This window comes from Hibiscus syriacus, unplaced genomic scaffold, assembly GCF_006381635.1.
Source record: "Hibiscus syriacus cultivar Baekdansim isolate YM2019G1 unplaced genomic scaffold, ASM638163v2 tig00110678_pilon, whole genome shotgun sequence".
Taxonomy (NCBI): domain Eukaryota; kingdom Viridiplantae; phylum Streptophyta; class Magnoliopsida; order Malvales; family Malvaceae; genus Hibiscus; species Hibiscus syriacus.
Window position 1 is genome coordinate 919,471 of NW_024062822.1, and position 21,112 is coordinate 940,582.

At 33.5% G+C, this 21,112-nt stretch overlaps 1 protein-coding gene and 3 pseudogenes across 1 annotated transcript; all 4 read right to left on the bottom strand.

Moving 5' to 3' along the window:
- Window positions 1-8,193: 8,193 nt before the first annotated feature.
- Window positions 8,194-9,771, bottom strand: LOC120138159. The gene is made up of 3 exons (XM_039153734.1): window positions 9,309-9,771; window positions 8,846-9,184; window positions 8,194-8,764 (listed from the first exon to the last, which is right to left on the bottom strand). Exons 1-3 carry the CDS (start codon window positions 9,594-9,596, stop codon window positions 8,285-8,287), a joined length of 1,107 nt encoding a protein of 368 aa, XP_039009665.1. The 5' UTR covers window positions 9,597-9,771; the 3' UTR covers window positions 8,194-8,284.
- A 1,164-nt stretch (window positions 9,772-10,935) lies between these two features.
- On the bottom strand, window positions 10,936-12,212 carry LOC120138187 (annotated as a pseudogene).
- Window positions 12,213-13,554: 1,342 nt separating this feature from the next.
- On the bottom strand, window positions 13,555-14,901 carry LOC120138188 (annotated as a pseudogene).
- A 1,226-nt stretch (window positions 14,902-16,127) lies between these two features.
- On the bottom strand, window positions 16,128-20,115 carry LOC120138077 (annotated as a pseudogene).
- Window positions 20,116-21,112: the final 997 nt, after the last annotated feature.

The window sequence follows — 21,112 nt, forward strand, 5'->3', positions numbered from 1 at the left end:
AATAGCTCTTCATTATTATGATCATTTCCCATTAAATATATAAAATTTCCAGAAACTAAAATAAAAGTTCAAATCAATACTTCAACACTCAAAAGCTTACAATTTCATCCTAAACTTTCTTAGACTTTTCAATTTCAACCTTACAACTTGATAAACTTGAAATTCAATCCCAACTTAATACTTAAACTCCAAAATCAGCACACTTTCCAGAATTTCCAGAATTATTCTAACTCACCTAAATGATACTTTTATATTTAAAAATTACTCTTAATCTTCTAATCCATTTCAACTTAAATTCTAAAATTTCCATATTCAGACAACTTGCACTACCTTTAAATAATCAGTATTATGTATTTATATACACACTGGAATTTAATTCCGTTTATTCCGTTGAAAACTAGACTAGAATACAAATCTATCCATATAAATAACTCATTCTAATTCATTATGTACAATTTATGGTGAATTTTCAAAATTGGCCGACATGATATGTTTTGCGCAGAATCTACTGCTCGTTTTTCTGACATTTCATTGGTTAAAAATTCATATCTTTTTGTATACACCTTGAAATTGATAACCGTTATTTTAAACAAAACTATATTGATATACGAACACAAATATATAAAAATGACCTCTAAATCATTTTTATATAATTTCTAGTGAATTTTTAAACTCACTGTTAGATTCAAAATCTAAATTGTTTTCATTAACTTCATCCTTAGATTCATCAATTCTTACAACCAATTCTTTAAAATCATTTAACTCTTCATAACCCATAAAACACAAGAAATCAACATCCCCTTCATTAACTCAAGTTGAACTTGAACATAAACCCTAGTGATATTCATGACAAAACGTAGCGAAATGAACATAAACCCTAGCTACACCGAAGTCTAAATCTCAAGAAAATAGCTCAAAAAATAAAAACTAAAATTTTTGCTCTTACCTTAAGAAACTCACGGCAATGGAGACAACTTTGTCATGAAACTTCAGATATTTCTCATGCTTATCTATCTTTAAATTATCATTTAATGAATATTAAATTCAATAAATTGGGAATATACCAATTTACCCTTAATAAAACTTCATAATTACCTTTAAACCTATACACCTCAACCTTATCATCTTCCAAACAGAGACATCTCAGCCTTATCATCTTCCAATAGTCAAAGATGAACAAAATATTTTCCTACTTTATCATTTTGCCCTTGTAATTTCCAAAAATTACAATCCTATCACTTTAATCCAACGGTCCAAATTAAACATGGAATTAAACCCTTAAATATTATTTTCCAACATTTAAAAATGTGAAAATAATATATTTATTTTCTTATTTTCGAGACCTATTGTAACTTTTAAAAAGTACCATTTTGGTCCCTGAACTTTTTCAAAATTTATACTTTGGTCACCAAACTTCAAAAATTATAATTTGATCACTAAACTAAATCCATTAATGGAATAAATTCTTTTTGTTAAAATTACCACTTAATTCCTTGAACTTTTCTAAAATTTTCTAAATTAAACACAGTTTTAAAATCTTACAATTTGGTCACTAACCTGATTTTTTTGTAATGTTACATGCACTCACTTTGACAATTTATTTACAGGTCCAAAATATAAACCTCACTAAGCTTTAGGTTTATTCATTCGCTTTCGATTACTTTAGTTACAAAATTTATCGTAAATTACTACTCTGACAGTTTGCACTACTTTTAAAGAAATATTATTCTGTATTAATCTACACACTTAATATTTATTCCGTTTATACCACTGAAACTAGACTCGAATACCAATATAAACATATAAGGAACTTCTTCTACTTCAATTTGTACAATTTATAATGAATTTTCAAAGCTGACTTACAGAAGTTGTTTTGAGCAAAATTTGCTACCCTATTTTTTGACCTATCGTTGATTAAAAATTCATATCATTTTGTATACTCCTCAAAATTAGTATCCATTTGTTTTAAACAAAACTAGACTGATATACATATTCAACGGTGTAAGATTCATTCTCTAATTATTTCTTTAAAATTTCCTATGATTTTCTAAACTTACTATTCCGATCACAAATCCGGTCAGATTTCACCAATTTGCATTTACAGGTTATTCACTAATTATATTAGCTCATCAAATGAACAAATATGCATGAACCACATAACACATAAAAATTAGGAGTCACTTTTTATCATAGTAACTCTGTCACTAGCTCATCGCAAGCCAATGTTTGATAACATAAGTACAAATTAAATTTGCACTCACCTGGTGTCCTTAGCTTGTAAACCTTCCTTAGAAATTCACATTTCATCCTTAAGCTTTTCCTTAGCTTTAATATTGTTTAATCTTGATTTCAAGCACACAATCTAAATGAGCATCATTATAAACATATACAAATTCAAGCCACATGTTAGAATCTTACTAACATAGGCACACAATAGAAAATAATTTTCTAAAAAATCTTTCGATGCCCATTCAATACTAATTCCATGTCACAACATAATCGTTGACCATAACACTTCAAATTGGACATTCAAGTCCCTTTTTATCTAAATTCATCAAACTTCACATAACATTTTCAACTTTGCATTTTTAACCACAAAATATTAATTCTTTCAGAATTCAGCTAAACTTTTCTGTTTCATTCGAAATGGTCTTTTACTCTTTCTTTAATTCAAATTCAATACTGAAAATTCCAACATCGAATCAACATAATCAATCTAGTACATTTACAATTGCATAATTACCTTTAAACCCTCCAAACTTCCCAAACCACTCATCAAACTTACCAAGTTTCCAAAATAATCCAATTTCACATTCTAACATTAATTTCAACACTCTAACATTAATTTCCAGCATATTACATCAACTATTGAACCATTACACTTAGATCCCATAATTTTCCATAATTGCTTAATAGGTCCCCCAACTTTCATAAAATTACAAAATGGTCCCCAAATTTTTCTAAGGCTTGTAAAATACCTCCTACATCATTTCCAGCCCCTACATATTTTTTACATAATTTTTCTCATCTTTAAAAGCCAAGGCTGAATATTACAAGTCTAGGGTTCCATGATTTCACTTGGTTTTGATTCGATTCGAGCATGAAATTAACCTCTATTCAACCTTATAAAACCTCTACAATCAAAGCCCTGATCAAATTTCATTAAATCACAACTTCCCCTAATTTTTAGGGTTAGGCTGAAACTACTAAATGCATTTCTAGGAGGTTTGATCATGATTTAATCATCAAACAAGCTTGGAAATGATTTTACAACTTCAAAAACCTTAAAATCCATCATCAATTCCATAAACGCTAATATTAACATAAACCCTAGAATTTAGGATCTTTAAAATCAAGCAAGTTTAGAATGTAATAATGGTACCAAATGATAGAGCTCATCAAAACCTAATAATTTGGCTTAGAAATGAAAAATAAAAGTTCTCATACCTAGGGTATGAGGGCCATGACCAAGTTTTCATGAAATTTTAGTTAATTTCATATTAATTTATCATGTTTTTAAGCTTAAATGAATATAAAATTCATTTAATGAGAAATGACAATTTTACCATTAATGAAACTTGATAATTACATTCATACCAAGCCACACAACCCTTATCATCTTTATAAAGTCAAATATAAATACCCTTTACAACTTTTCCCATGCAACTTTTCCAAAATTTCAATCTTGCCATTTTTCATCCAATGGTCCAAATTGAACATGGAAATTATTTCTCAAATCCAATACTCCATATTATTTTCCATCATTTTAAAATGTGGAAATAATATTTCTAAGCTTAATTTATCATCCTTCAAATTTTCTAAAAATTTATATTCGATCCAATTTACCGAATTTTCACCGGACTTTAACACTTTCTAGTTTTTAACACCAAATCCGGATCAAGAATATGATTTCAATAAAACCCCACTCTCAAGAGTAAACTATCCATTTATGGAATAAAAATTCTTTTTGGGAAAATTACCACTGAGGTCTTTAAACTTTTTCCCAATTTTATACTTTGACCACTAAACTTTTAAAATTTACATTTTGGTCACTAACCAAAATTTGGGGGTATTACAAGAACATTGGAGTGAGCTGAGCTTGATATCTCGTGGAGTTAAGAGTTAGTTGTGTTGTTAGTCTGTTAGGGGTTTTTAGCTAGGTGGTTGTGCCGTAATTGCATGCAACAATGTTGTATATATAGTTCCTTGTATCAGGAGTAAATAATCAATGAAGTTGTATTTCTTTTAACGTCCCAGATCTCAGGTTATGAGTTTGTGCTAACTCGAGATGGGACTTGGAGTGATTCTTTAGCTTATAGGAGGCTTTGACCCAAGTGGAATTAGGCTTGGATTAAGCTCAACAAGAATTAAAAGGGTATTTTTAGTTTGCAACCAATGCTGGAAGGATCAACGAGATAATTAAGCCAATTTTTGAAGAAAATTCTAAAAAGCCATTAATTTGGTGATCTCACGTTCTACATTCTTTCATATTTTTTTCTTTACCTTTGTCTTCTTTCCCCCAAGCTCCCTTCTCATTCATCTTCTTCCTTAGTTTTTTAAGTAAAAGGTGAAATCTTTATAGAATTTCATACTCTATTTAGCATCCTCAAGGTAAGAAACTTAATCTACTCATCTCAAGCTTCAATTCAAGCCTTCCTTTGCAAAGTTTGGCCATGATAACCAAAAACGGTTTTGTGGGGGTTTATCAAACCTATGGATTTTAATTTGTTTCCAGAGATTTATAGCTTAGGAAATGTTTTTAAAGTTTCCTCTATTATCAAACCTACAATTTAGTGGAGTTTTTAAAGCTTATATTTGCATCGTTTGAGTGTTTTCAGCATGTTTACGGATCCATTATGACCTCTATTATCACATAAAACATTTAAACATCAATTAGGGACGTATTTGGGTATAGAAATATAGGATTTTCATGTCAAAACAGAGCACCCACCAATGACAGTATCGATATTGTTCTTCATCCAGGCGTAAATTAGGCAATTTTATAAGGGTAGTATCGATACTAGGACAAGAGTATGGATACTCCCCATAGGGGTGTCAATATTGGGGTATTTTTTAAAACATCGAATTGAAATTTGGTATTGATACTCAGTCAAGTATCGATACCCCAACACCTTAGTATCGATACTCATATGAGGGTATCGATACTACCTTGATCCAAAAGCCACGTCAATCAGGGGTATCGATACCAACAGGTGGGTTTTGATACCAAAGGTTTATTATCAATATTGAAGGGTCAGTACGGTGCCCACGAACAATTTTGGCTAAATAATCCAAAGATTTAGGGATGAGACCTAAGGTACCCTAAATACATACTAACAACAATAAATAAGACTTCAACCGAGAATAAAAATTAATAACAGAAAAGTAGAAACATTAACTACTAGGTTTATATAAAACTATCCTTGTTTGATGCTCAAGAAACAGTCAGAACACCTGAGTTCCTTCTAGCAGAATACGATAGTCAATGGATCTAAGTCGGTGTCATGCACTTCGGTGGCCAACTGGGTGCAGGTGCCCAAGACTCGACGGAGTAAGTTGGCGGGTGTACATTTCAGATGCAGAATTTTGGAATCTCACCTTACGTGTACCCGAGTGTATATCGGCAATCCTAGAGGGGTGTGCAAGCTCCGAGATGCAGAATCCCTCAACTACACCATGATGTCAGCCACATATTTGTAGTAAAGTAGTTGTATGATCAGACTTGTGCAACATGTCATTTCATTTAGTGAATGCATGTAGTATAGCTCAGTTATTAGTAAGGCACTGAGCTTGTAAGCTCAGCGTTTGGAATATGTTTCCGTGCGCAGGTTCTTAGGGGCAGTTCGTGGGGAGTTATCGTCACCATATATTCCAGTGTAGCAAACCAGATTCTCAGAGACCTTTAGAGTACGTCTTGAGCCATCTTTCGAGGGCATGTATTGTATATGGAGCCTTATGTATATTCAATTGTAACTCTGATTTGTATTTATTATTGTATTATTTTGAAATATGACTTGGGAGCTCCCATCGTTTTGTAAACCCAGAGTATCTTATTTTATTTTGATTACCATGGATGGTTTATTTTCAATTATTATAACAGTTTTAAAAGAAAATTTTTGGGTTACTATTTTGATAGTCCCGTGTAACATTGTAATCCATGGAACTTCGAGTCGAACTGGATTAGGGTGTTACGTTTCTCTTTTCATTACTTATGTAGTATCCACTCTTCCAAGTTTTGCCATTTATAGATACTTGTAGAGGGTGGTTATCTTTCAGAAAGACCACATCTTTAAAGATCGAAAGAAAATCAGAGAAAGCACAGAAAGATTTTTGAACCCATGATTAAAGTAATCTCACGACTTTAATTTATCGTAGTTAGTATGATATGCATGAGATTCTAGGATTAATTGAGATTATTTAAATTTTTATTGCATTTTCCTTAACTCATTTTCCAACAATTTTGTTGCCAAAAAGGATAGGTTTCTGAAGATTTCTTAGAGGAAACTATTCAAGGGATAAAACGCCGACGTTGGCGATGGAAAGGTGTTAAAGATTCTAAAGGTTTTCCGAGAGACTCACATGCGGGAGGCGACCTTGGACACACTTCACTCCACCGTTGTACATTTCTCTAGTCAATTTAACATAGTTTTTTTTAATAAATTTTTTTTAATTTAAAAAAATATTTTTTATATTATATTTTAAATTCAACATTTGTATACTTTTGTTAGCACTTCTTCTTCGTTGTACATTTATCTAGTCAATTTAACACCTCTTCCTCGTCAGCATTGACATTTTTCTCTCGATAATGATGATAACAAAAATATATTTAATGAATAATGATATGTATTCTTTATTTTATGATGCTCTAACTACATCCGTATAAATAATTTAATAATATTTTTGTAGTATTTGTTCAAAAATAATTCTCAATCATTTGACATTGAAGGCTTACATTCCTGGAATTCTTGGTGCTCAAACCCGAGATCTCAATGAATAATAACAATTTCTTTACCACCGATGCCACTTGATTCATACTTCAATAAATAATATTAGTTGAATTATTACAATATTTTAAAATTGATAATATTAATTTTTTATAATAAGTTATAATATTTATTATATTTAGTATTTATAATAAATATTTTTTGAAAAAATTATCAAATAATTAAACATTATTTATACAATATCATTCACACATCATAAAATAATGAACTCATTAAGTAACCTCAATGGTAAAATAAAATGTTGTTCTCCTTAAAAGTCCTGAATTTAAACAGCTGTTGGAAGAAGAGTGAATTTCATTGATGAATTTAATATTTAAATTAAATTCATATTCCTTTTGATTATTACAAATTAAAAGATATTTTTAATTTGAATATTAGTAGGATAATTACTCTTTGAATATGTCAAATTAATATGTATTTATTTTCTATTTAACTTTGAATATTAAAAATAATTATATATTTTTGAATATTTTAAATTAAAATAATGTATTTTTAAGTTTTAATAGTTTAAAATAATTTTTTCATGGTGTATTTGTGTTGTTAATAGATTAAAAAATTCTGAACATATACTTCTTTACAATCATCTTAGACTATTAAAAAATATTAAAGAACAACCCTCCCAACACAATTTATTTCATGGCAAACAGGATTCAAATGTTGGTTTTGAATACCTACGGAGTCCAAAAGCCTTGAGAGCTTCAATGATTTGATTGTACAATTAATGTATGCATCTGAACACTTGAATATATGTAAAGAAACCACTCCAAAAAAAATGTAAACAACATGGTTTTTCCAATCATTCATTGATTGCTTCCAGTTGTGGGTCCGGTTTCAGACCTTTCCTCGGTTCTCTTACACACTAGCAACATAATGCAAATCAAATTCCATGCATGCATGCATGCATGTCTCACTCTACTCTGGCAACATAACGCAAATCAAATTCCATGCATGCATGCATGCATGTCTCACTCTACTCTGGCAACATAATGCAAATCAAATTCCATGCATGCATGCATGTCTCACTCTACTAAGCTAACAAGTGTAAACAAGCCATTTCCTTGAGATGCTCCTAGCGGCAACTTTATTGAACTAATTTTTCTTTTTTAAGAAGCTGCATCAAGATTTTCCTTTATATCAAAATGAAATTCTCCGGTAGAAAGCCATAGCTTTTCTTTAGCTATAGCTTTTCTTTAGCCATCTTGAAAACATAACAAAGTGAAAAGAAGAATGCAAATGTCTCTTCTTCTTATGCTTCTAAACTATACGAAGTCTTTCTCGTTTTAACTTGTTTGCGGATCGGAGGGCGGAAGAAAATCATCCTTTGTCAAACCCCAGACGTTGAAATCCACGTCTTCAATCTTCCATTTCTCTTCGATCTGCCGCTTGTGGTTGGCCGATTGCTCCCCGTACCTAAACACCGTGACGCTCGTTTTCCCAGAATGTGCGATGTTAACACCATCGGTGTATTTATAGTCATCCATTACCGACTCGGTCCTCGTCTCCCAGAACACGTCATTGTCGTCCCTGTTTTTCATCATCAACAGCCTTGAATCCTCGAACTGAATCATGAGGCCCGATCGCTGGCTGAAGTAACCCCAGATTGTGTGGTTGATTATCTCATAGTTTGGCCCACTTTGGGCCTCACGGATGGCTGCACCCGTCTCCAGCTTCAGGATAAAGCAGTCCTCATTGCTTATAATCTTCTCTCCTATGCATGTTGCGTCTATAAACAAATTGGCCGTTGACCTTGGATCCAACCCCTATTCAAAACATACCAAGAAAATAAGCTCAGTTTTTCTTTTTCTCATAGGATTTGAATGCTTCGAGAAAATTTGCGATACCTGAAGGAATCTGCGTAAGGGTCTGGGAGGGCCTCTTGAAATGGGAGTGTTCTGATTAGAGGATTGCCTCCATGAAAGTTTGCCATTGCTTCCAGAAACAACCTTGCAACCTGAAATGATAAGCTCCAGGCACCATAAATCTGGGTCTTTTTGCCAGAGGACGAATCCGCCTGTTTCTTCTGTGCTCTTCACTTTAACGTTTACATCGCCTTGTTGAAACTCCGATGCGGTGATCTTCACATGACCGGTCACGCACATGCTATTCACCGCATTCAAGGCTTGTTGTCCGCCTGTTGCAGCTATGTACTGCTGCACTATGTATTTTGCTGTCGAGGCTTGCTGCAAGGCAAGGAACATATGAAATTCATTCCAACAAACTCGAAACAGATGATCATGTTTCTATTTAAGAAAAAGGAAATATAGATTGAAACGTGATGGTGGGAGAGTTTCAGGGAAGAGTTACAATGGAACAATCCTTGACAGGTTTGTGAACAGCGTGGCCCAATTGCACCTGGAGAGGAATAAGAGGGGACCCGACAAGATAAAGAAGGAACCGCAGCTCGCTGATCCGGCTGGCAAGCATCGGCTGAGACCACTTATCGGATGTTTGAGCTTTCATCCATGTTAACATGTTTTCCAACCGGGCTTGGAGGTTGTTTCCCATGCTGGTGAACATTTCTTCAGGAACCGGGACCTCGAGAACCGTCTCGAGTCCATCTTCTTTGTCAGTGTTTGGACAAAGTTTCCTCATTTAACAAATGTTCATAGATGTGCAAGAGAGAAAGAAAACAAGATAGATAATGAAGAGAAATGTATATATCAGTGATTTGGTTAGAGATGCAAGAGGAAGCGAGATGGAATTCAAGTGATGGAAACACCAAGTGCCCTTCTTTTCTTCTTCAGGACCTTGTTTGTTTATTGAGAGTGAAAATATGGACGTACGTGGGGGGAAATGAATGAGAAACAGATTTTCCTTACGGTCTCTCCTTGCTTGTAGGAATTGTGTGGGCATGATTTATATAATATGGGAGCTGATTTCGTTCGTTAACAATTTTTTTTCATTCATTAATTAAAGAGTTATTTCCACTGTAAATCCCAAAACAATTAAATGGATTACCAAACTCTCTAACTGAATCCTGAAGAGTGTCAGTATTGTATTAATAAGGTTTTCCATCAAATGGGGTTTAATCAAATATAAGGTGAAGTATTCTAATTGAATCCTTAAGAGCGTTAGTATTGTAAACATATGTATACATGTCGCATTGATACCTTTGGTCTGAAATGTTAAAAGACAAACAATTCTAATAAAATTTCAGAATGCCTTTTCTTCTTTTCTTAACATGTTAGGTCTAAATTATCCATTCATAAACATACACTTGTTTATAATTTGACCCACATATTTTAAATATACTCGATGTCATATTCGAATCGACATCCAGTGCATAAAATATCTCGATGTCATATTCGAATCGACATCCACTGCCCAAATAGAATGACTTAATTAATACGATAGTGATACTTTAAATCCCAACGAGGTTGTCAATCGTGCACGGTGCAGGTGCAGGTGCAAGTGTAAGTGAACAATAATTTATGTGCTGCAGAGATTAAAGAATCATATCATATGAGGATTTTAACAGACCGATGATGGAGATGGTACTAAAAGAAGCAAATGTTTGAAGGCAAAGATTTGAACCTACTCTTGCACTAGTTATTGTCTTAAATGCTAGGCATCATCATGGGGTAATTTTTCTAGTTTTTGCTGAGATTTTGGCGGCTCTTTTTTTCCACAAAAATTGAGAATATTTTCGAGATTCAAATAAAGGGAAATAATTATAATCAAATTATTATTATTAACAGGGAAAATTCAAAAATAGCAGGTCAAATATTCACCAAGAAGAGCATTTTAAACTGAGATAGAACACAATGCTCAATGACATGAAGGAAAATAACCAATTTATGCAGAAAATTCGATTATTAGAATTTATTTTTCATTCCAAGACAAGTAGGAAAAAACAAACAAATAGCAAACAATTGTAACATCAATCAATCCTTGCAACTAATTCAGAATCGACATTTCCAAAAATATCACCATTCAAGTTTCTATGGTAACTTCACCTGAAATTAGCACAGCTGACTGCATAATTCATCTAATCATTCTTAGCCGCAAATGAAGTTAAAGCAGTAACTCAAAACCACAGGCAAATAACTGCTGCAATCTCACTTCTAACCTGTAGATTCCTTAGCCTCTTGAGCTTCAGCATTACCAGCACCGCAAGAAGACAAACCAAGTTCTTTCTCGAGCTTCGTCCATGCATTCATGAAGTTCGGAGGAAAAGTCTCCTTGACCGTCCTAATCAACCCTTTCGCATCCTTGGTCTTCTTTTTCATCACCAATCCCTCCGCCAAATGCTTCAATGTGTTAAAATCTGGAACCTTATTTAACCTTACACTCTCTTTGAACACCTTATAACCTTGCTCATGCAATCCATTTAAACACAAATAAAACACCATATTCCTAATAGTAGCCGCATTTGGGTTGCACCCATTACTTTTTAATCCTTCATAAACCTTCTTAGCGTCATCCAACATGCCTCTCTTAAATAACTAGTCATTAGATAATTACAACTAATGGTATCCGGTTTCAACCCCAGATGACTCTTATCATCAATCAGCTCCTTCACTTTCTCCGGATATCTGCCTTGAAACCTCGAAATACGTACGTTAAAAGCAGCAACATCTAATTCACAACCGGTCTTCGTCATCTCAAACCACAACACCTCAGCCTCCTCTGTTTTCCCCTTCTTATACAAAGCATTTAAAATTGTTGTATAAGTAACCGTAGTCACCTCAACGTTTTTCCTTTCCATCACTCTTAAAACCCGAGCCCTTTCTCCGGATTACCCGCTTCGCAATAAGCTTTAATTAAAATCCCATAGGAAACTTTGTCTGGTGAAACGCCTTCGTATTTCTTGGGAATTTCGTCGAACAGTTGGGGGACTTTATAAAACTGCCTCGATTGGCTGCAAGCAGAGAGTAAGGTGTTGAAGGAAATGGTTGATCGTGGGGTACCAAATTGGTCCATTTGATGGAAAGTTTAGATTGCGTGATCTAACATGCCAGCGATCCCATACGATCTGATGAGAGTGGAGAGGAAAGGCTCCTGAGAAATCTTGGGGTCGGTTTTGTGGGACTCAATTAAGGATTCGATCTCGGAGAAACGGCGGGACTTGGCGAGGCGGCGGACGGTGAGGTCTTGAGCGTAGCGTGAAGAAGGGGAAGAGCAGTGTTTGGTTTTGTTAACGCCAGCGGCTACAATGATGGTGGTCGAAAAGCGGCTGAGGTGGCGTAGACAAATAGAAGATGACATCTTTTTTTGGGGACTTCGAGGGTTTGGTTAGGGGTTTAGACTACGAGAGACACTAGAGAAATTTAGGGTGCGTTTGATTCACGAAATATAAGATTATCTTTGAGAATAGAATTATCGAAATATAATATTACCTAACACATTATTGGAAATATTACATTACTGTATTTGGTTTGTTTGGTAGGAATGTAAGATTACAGTGTTTGGTTGAAGGAATAAAAGATTACTAGAATGTATATTTTACGAAATTGTCCTTGTTATATATTTTTTAACAAATGTAATTCTAAATATTTAAATGAATATATTTATATAAAAATTCATCGAGAATATAATACTTTATTATTTTTAATATATATATTTTTTAATAAAATTTATATATAATTTTTTATAAAATTTAAAAGATAAATGAATTGAATAAAAGAGTAAATAAATCATGTATTATTTTAATTTTAATTAGTAATAAATTTTACATAATTTATCTAAAAATATATTAAAATTTTACATCAACATTTAACTAAATAAGCATATGAACATTTTAATAGAGAAACCATTTTACTTCTACCAAAATGTAAAAAGATGATTTTATTATAAATGAATGCATTTACTTTTTAAATGTGTATATTTAAATTAAAATTTTATATAAACAATTAAACAAAAATCAAAATTATATATATTATATAAAATTATAAATTAATATTTATGTATTTCTTTTGATACATAATTAATATTTATGTATTACTTACGCATTTAACAAAATTAATGTGTAATTTTAATAATTATCCAAAAAAATTAAAACTTAATTCAAGTGATTCTTAGATATCTTATCTTAATTTTCTTCTTCCGCCGCAATCAAGCCATTAATATGGAAAAAGTTAAGGTCCCTATTACTGGTAGCTTATTCATTGCTTTTCTAGTCTTATTATGAGGCTTGCCATCTAATTACTTGAAGATGTCAAAAGTACATAGAATTTGATCAACTTTACATATTACAAGTTAAAAACAACTCGTCCTACAATTTTCCATCAAATTCAGTTTTCTTTGTTTGGAGTCCAAAATGGCCCTTGCTTGCTACCCAAAGTCAAAATCCAGGGACTAACATCTCAACCTTGATATAACTCAAAACCAACACCCCAAGCAACAAGTAAACCTCCTTTTGAGTTGAAGCGATTCTAGAATCTGAACTAAAGGTTCAACTTTATAGGCTTATGTTCACAAAACAAAGACATTCCACTTTTCTCTCTTACCAAAATTTGTATTACAGGAAGTGCTTAATGCATAAGTGATCTCGAAGGCACCTGTGTCTATTTCAGCAAAGTTTCACAACATATAATCGTGACATGAACATTTATAAATTATTGTATCCTCTGAAATTCAAAAGATTTGGTTGAGCATCCATTCTTACAAGCTGTGCTACCCGTTCAACGATCTCTTCTCTTCTTTGTTGAAACATCATGAGTAATTTCAACACAATATGTCCTGAAAAGCAAAAAAAAAAAAAGTGAAATAAGAACACAAAAATAAATTGTATATACATTAAACGGTTGCATAAAACACAATATGCATTAGATTACCTGTTGTGCATCATCAAAAGTTCAAGTTCTCCAACATTGTGCACAATAAATTTCTTAAAGCCATTTAGGAGATAATGTCGTGTCTTCTTGTCTGAACCATAGCCAATGTTGGGCATCAAAGTGCATCCCTTAAATTTTCTTCTTACACAAGAATCAATACCCTTTGGTATGCGCCAATTTGTCTGTAACAACACATTCACAATAAGTCAAACAAGTTTCTCACTTAGAATTTGCAAGCATGGAAAAAACTAAAAGGGTTACAAAAAGCAGATCAATGTGACCAGGGTTTTAATAACAGAAAGCTTGTGTGAGAAAAAACTAACTGTGTCGCAAGACCTGTTCAAAATTTTATATGTGCCCTCAAAACGAAATGTCCAGCTATGAATATATAAGAACTGCACATCAGATACCACGGGCAAACGACTAAGAGAAATCTCATCAAATATGTGAAGTTAATTGAAATTAAACACAGTGAGTTTAGTATAACCGATATATTTAACAAATGTTCAGTCTTTTTGCTGCAGCAAATGTCTACAATCTCAACCAAAAGATGGAGATTATTTTATATAATCATCACACAGAGATCAGGTCGATGATTCTTTTTCATCGTAGATTACTTGGAATGGAAGAAAAAGCAGGTACTCTAGCAATTAAATCAATTGACCAAAAATTTGAAAGAAAAAATGCAATAAGGATCAGACGGTAGTGCAAAAAAGAATACTCTATTTTAATAAGAATGTACCAGATTAGTTATCAATTGATATCACCATCTTCCATCTAGAGCTGAAAGTATGGCTGGGTATCAAACAACAATCATCACATCAAATGAAACGTCGAAAATAATCTCAACCATAATAAATGGATCAAATAGACGAATGATACTGACTCCACATCTTACAACTCAGTGTCAAAGATTTACTTTTATGTGCACGTTAACTAAAATTCAAATCAAACTACACAAAAGGATGTTTTAGATCAAACTTTTGAAAGGAAGTAAAAGATGAATGGAAATAGAAGATTTTGAAGTTACCTTAACGGAGATTTTACGGTCACTCTGGGTTCTCTTGAACTTCTTGACCCTCTTCTTCACGATTTTTCTTACTTAGAAGCGGCATTGTCATCTCTCCTTTTCCTTCTTCTTACCTTTACAATTACCAAAGACCAAAACAAATGTTTAAATTGCACAACTAACTTACGAAAAATCTTAAGAACTCCAGATAGTAAGAATGAAGGTGCCTATACTTACTGGGATATTAGGGTTTGGCTCGACCACCTCACTCTAGAGTTGCTGCAGTTTATTTATGTGTGTAATCTGTGAGCTTTTCTCGTCAAATCAAATAAGATGATTTTTTTCCTTCGCAGAAGCAAGCAAACGGGATAAGGGTATTTTAGCCCATTAAGCACGGGAATAAAGAAATACCTAGGTGAGATGTGGGAATCATATTCCCAGTAATTCAGCCCCAAAAAACACTGTTGGTATTGACCTTTTACCCTCACTTGGGAATGTGACCCATCCAAACATGGGTATCTTTAACCTGGAAAAAAAATATTACTGTCAGGAATCCAAAAATCCATGAATCAAACAGCCCCTTAAACCCAATGAAAGATTTTTTTAGCGTTTTTTTTACTTTGAAATATTGTTAAGTTTGTTTAATGTTCTATTATTTTCTTAATTATTCTCAATAAGTTCTTTGTCAAAAAAATATTTCATACTAATAAAAATAATAATTATTATATTTGCTATGTGAACGAATCTGTTTTTTTTTTTAATTTATTAATAAGATACACAAACAAATTACCTCCGTAATAAAGAAATTATTATTATTTTTGGAAACCCGAGTTTGATTGTTGTTATTTCTAAAGGTTCTAGGTTTGAACATATATCATCTTATAATTACCGTAGATTATTAAAAAAATCAATAAGATAAATATTATATTTATCATGTAAATTAATCAAATTTCTATTTTATTTTTAATATAACATTGGACCCTCATAGTCAAATCAAAACAGATCAAACCCTTACACAAGAGAGCTCTTTTTAATTACAAAACTAAACACAATCATTTTTTAAAAAAATTAAGTTCAATAAATTAATCCAGCGAAGGTGATTATTTCAATCTATTATATTCTAGTTACAACATCAAAATTGTTCATATTCATTTAAACAATCACCTTTGGAAAGTGATAGCAAAACAAATAAAACCTAGTTGGGATTCAAATTTTAATATCCTAGGTTAGGACTTTTTTAATACAAAATGATGGGAAGCGAAGCCAAGCCAAGCAAAAGGTAGAGAAATCACTAAAAATGAGCAACAACAAACTACATAATTTTTTTAGAGCATGGTATATCACAAACTCGATATTAAGTGCAAACCAACATTACAATTACAAAAAAGGTAGGCAGTCATGGATAAAATTCTTAGGCATCATATTCCCCCTGAGCAAATTTGTCCTCTGGATAGAAGACAGCAATTACTTGATTATCACCGAATCTCCTTCCATTCATGGCAGCTTGGGCTTTTCGGGAACCTTGGACGTCCGAGTACTCCAGAAATACCTTAAAATATCAAACATTGCAGGTCAGTAACAAGGAGATCAGTAATTTCTTTGAAAAATGATAAACCATGGAAGAAAAACATTGAACACTGACCTTCCCAACACCTGGTAATGGTTCGCCATTTGGATTCGGGCGGGGTATGACAACATTCACCAATGCACCTGGCATATCACATGTGAAATTTTCGAATCCAAATAAAATTTTATTCAAGGCATCAGTTGAAGAAAACCGTGTAAAAAACTATAGATAAAGGGTTATCGTGCCTCCCGACTATGTAAGCTAAACTCAACGCTTCTATACCAGAGGCGGAACAAGAAAGGGCTGTAAAACAGAGATACAAACACACACACAGAAAGGGGAGGGGGGATTAATAAAAATATAAAATTCTTAGCATGCTAAGAAAACTTAAAATTTAGAGATGGACAATTACAAAAGGATGGACCAAAAGAGTTTAAGAACTTTACCATATTTTCCACCCTCTTGTTTCATGTCTTCAACAATATCCCCGTACTCCTCGTCATCTCTAAGATCATCTTCGCTAATTGCTTGAGTCAAGCACATAACCTTTGTGGGCACACCTTGTGGTTGCAAAATAAGCCTCTGACAAAAGAAAAGGACTCAGAAAATTAGCCTACAATCTACAATGATAATTGCAACAAACAAGAATAAATTTAGAAAAAGGGTAATACTTATTCTTGCCTGCAAAGCAATCTGCTGCTGTGCATGCTGGAGGATACTCTCCTGCTCAGGTTTAGGCTGGGTAGTACCTTGGTTTGCTCGTCTAACAGTGAGAGTTTTATCACCCATTTTAATTCCATTTAAAGCAGCACAAGCAACGTCCGTAACTGACAGATCTTGATAAATGCAGAAGGCATAGCCTTTCGAATTTCCGGTTTCTCTATCTTTTACTAGATCAAAACCTCGAAGGGGTCCAAAAGACTCTAACAACTCCCTGATTTGTGCTTCAGTGAAGTAATATGGAAGCCCTCCAAACAAAAATGCGATCTGGACCCTCAAGCCCACCAGCAGATCCTGGAAATAGACCCACAGCAGCTAGATTAAGATTGGGACTAGGCTGGCTTGGACCAAGAGTTGCAGCTAGCGAAGGGTTATAATCACTGGGTCTCCTAACTTTCACAGGCGCTCCCTAGAAATTCAAACAGGTCATTGCAACATTTTGTACTTAAATCACTTCAGTATGAAGATCCCAAAGAAAAGAAAAGAAAATACCTCAAAAATAATGCCATCTAAAGCCATTGCATTACTAGCTTCCTCGACTGATCTCATCTCTACAAAAGCAAACTTCTTTTCATGGTTTATGTAGACATTAACAACAGCATCCCCTGAATGTAACATAAAAGAATGAGAAACTAGAGACATAAAAGAAGGTATTTTAGTCAACCAATAGATAAAAAAAAAATTCTCCATATACCTGGACCAGCAGTATTTCCACCGATTGCAGCCATAACCTGACTGAAGAAAGTCGCGACTGACTGAAATATAATATTTAGGGTCAATTCCAATACTAAACACAATATGAAAATGAAAATGTGAAGTACAGTGCAGAGTAAAACCTGTTCATTTGCAGTAGGAGAAAGTCCTCCAACATAAACACGACGAGCATGCCTGGTAGCCTGAATGAAAAGATAAATAATATAAATGTAGTCTAAGAAAATTATTTTCTAGAGAGGTTTAAACTTCAAAATTTCAAATGTATGCATAATACACCAAACCTGCTGAGTCATTGCCTGAACTGGCATTAGAGGGAGACCACCAAACTGCTGCAAAGAGCCAAAACTCATACTGTGTTTGAAATATTAGGGAGCTCGCAACTATCTCATTCACATGAGAAAAATACATACCTGACCAGTTGCCAGAGGAAACATGTTTGGAAATACTCCAGGTAGGGCTGGATTATTCCCAGGAATCTGGACTGCAAAAGAAATTCAGATTTCATATAAGGATTTAATTATAAATATCAGCCTTATTCCAATAGCAGTTTATTCAGAAAAAGGACTTTTACACCTCCTTTCCCATAGCATCTCTGAGCCTCTTAAAAATAAAAAGAAAAAGAACACATCATAAGCAAGTTCTTGAGAAAATACTTGCAAGACTACCCAAAAAGGCAATAGTTGCCAGTGGAAAGACGAACAATACCATTAAACCGGTGCATTGATTCCTCCTTGTACACAAAAGCTACAGAAGTCGGCTCACGCCATTGCCTTCTTACAACAAAGACAAAAACATAGAAACAAACAAACAAACACCAAACACAAGACAACCAAAACTCTCTCAGTTCCAGAATTATTTCACCAAGTATATAAAAATAATATTAAAACCCTTCTATAGGCTGCAGCTTAAAAGGCTGTACATACAAAATGGAAGAAAAAAATACAGCTTACAAAAGCATACCGGATGTCTCATAGGAACTTCCCACAATACATCAACCAATAGAGCAGTGGAGTTATCAAAATATAGAAATCTTAGAACTCGCGAAGGCATATGTACCTGAAGAGGCAGTAACTGCAGCGGTGGCAGCAACAGCACCACCAGAACCAGCAGCTAACATTGCAGAAGCAGGAGGTGCCATGTCAAAGCCACTAATCCTTTTGCTGCAGATAGATACAATTAGTATATCAGAGACATGAAATATAATCAACATGAACCTGGGTAAAGAGCTTTAAACTGCTCTTACTACTTCCAAGACTTGAACACAAGTATTCTAAAAATAACTAAATGTTGCTTCAATCTGTAAAGAAAGGAAAGTTCTGTTTTTCAAATTATTTAGTTCTTTATAACCTACCTCTTTGAGGGTGAGTGAGAGCGGGACCTTGATTTTGATTTGTGTTCGGATCTACGAGAACCACGCCTATTCCTGCTCTCTCTGTCTCTATCATAATCCCTTCGCCTGTAAACAACATTTAGAAATATAAAACCTTAGACAACTAGCAATAAGTATAAGCAGAATAATGAAAACAGAGTAATCAGCGTGAAGGAAGCTTTGATTTAAATATGCCACCTATCATAGTCTCGACTTCGGTGGTAATCATCATCATCCCTGTCTCTTCCCCTTTCCCTCCTCTCACTCCGTCCCCTACTTTGATCCCTACGATGATCTCTGTGATGACGATCAAGATTCTTATCCCAGTCCCTATCCCTAGGACGATCAGAATCCTTCTCCCTGCCCTTGTTGCGGCTTTTCTCCTTTTCCCTACTTCTAGAAGATCCTCTCTCGTGTTCACGAGATCCATCCTGCAAATAGTTAGTCATTTTAACATTAACAAATATGAAATGAACAATTATGTCGCTAAAAGAACTTGGTTTGCAAAAAAATACCTAATTTAAAACAAGATTAGCCCTAATATATTTGATTCTCGTAAATGAGCTCACTCGTACAGCTAAAATGACATATAATAGAAGAAGAAGAAAATAGAATCTAACCAACCTAAAATTCATCCAAATATTCTTAAAAAAAAGACTAAAACAAGAAATGTAAATAGCTTTAATCTGAGAGGGGGAGGAACCCTAAGTCCCTAACTTCAAACGATCTTGTGGTAGTGAAACATACCTGAGATTTGGAATCGTAAAGATCATCAAGTCCTCCGTGACTACCTTCGCGAGTCTGAGGAGAAGGAACGCCGCCATTATTGTTTTCAAGATCCTCACCGTTACTCTGGTAGCAAGCTTCGTAATCGGTCATTTTCTTTTTTGGTGGCAGTCTTTAGAGACTTGAGTTTTCTCTTTGGTTTTGTCAAGTCGCTGGGAGCCTGGGACTACTGAAAAACAAGCCGCTCGAGTTAAATAGTCATTTGTTTTTAAAAACTATATTTATTATTAATTTGGTATCTAAAAACCTTTTATTTATCCAAAGTTATTGAGCATCTACAATATGAATTAACTGTTATTTTCCATGAAAAATTTGCATTGCACAAAATATGTTAGAATATTAACAACACCGACGAGTCTAAAATGAGTAGCACACTTGTTTTGATATACACCATTAATATAAAAATAGGTTTAATAATAAATTAAGTGTTTAAATTATATCTCAATTTTTGAATATGTGCTTAAATTATTTTTTTATTATTCTAGTTGTCTAACATTATAAATGTTACCTATTTAGGTGTTCGGACTGTCAATGACGTTAATTTTTCATGTTAATCTGGTATTTTAAAATTTATTTATTTTAAATATTACTATATTTATTAAAAAACAAATTTCTCTTAAATTATAAAAAAACCAAAAATACTTAAAATCCCAAAATTCTATCCTTAACTCGTCACCGCCGTTGATAGCCCCTGCAATCCTCCTAATCATACGCCATCGTAGTTGTTGTCGATAAGTCGTTGAGATCGTGTGGGATCGCAATTTTCATCCTAGGATTCGCGGGGTATAAAACGTTGATTCGCCTTCGATTGATCACGATTTCATGGGGATTTTGGTCATTGGAGAGAGATGAGGTCAAGTGGAGCTTAATAGACGATAAAGTGCAACGACCAATGTGGGTTTAGGGGTTGAAATGAAGATTTTTAAAGTTTTTTTGGTTATTTCAAAATCTTTATGTTTTTCTATAAAATATATATATTTTTAATTTTTTTACTTTTAAATAAATTTTTTAAAACCACCAGATTATGACAAGTGTCACTTAAAAGGAAAATTAAAGTCGTTGATAGCCAATGCTCCTAAATGGGTAACGTTTGTAACGTTAGGCACCTAAATAGGTCAAAAATAGTTTAGACACCTATTCGAGATTTTAGGTATAGTTTAGACAATT

What these genes read in the sequence shown, in the direction of transcription:
- LOC120138159 (XM_039153734.1), bottom strand. Translation starts at nt 9,596, where the DNA reads ATGAGGAAACTTTGTCCAAACACTGACAAAGAAGATGGACTCGAGACG. An exon ending in CTGTCAAGGATTGTTCCATT is followed by an intron (nt 9,185 to 9,308) that starts GTAACTCTTCCC and finishes CTTGCCTTGCAG; the next exon opens with CAAGCCTCGACAGCAAAATA. An exon ending in CCTTACGCAGATTCCTTCAG is followed by an intron (nt 8,765 to 8,845) that starts GTATCGCAAATT and finishes TGTTTTGAATAG; the next exon opens with GGGTTGGATCCAAGGTCAAC.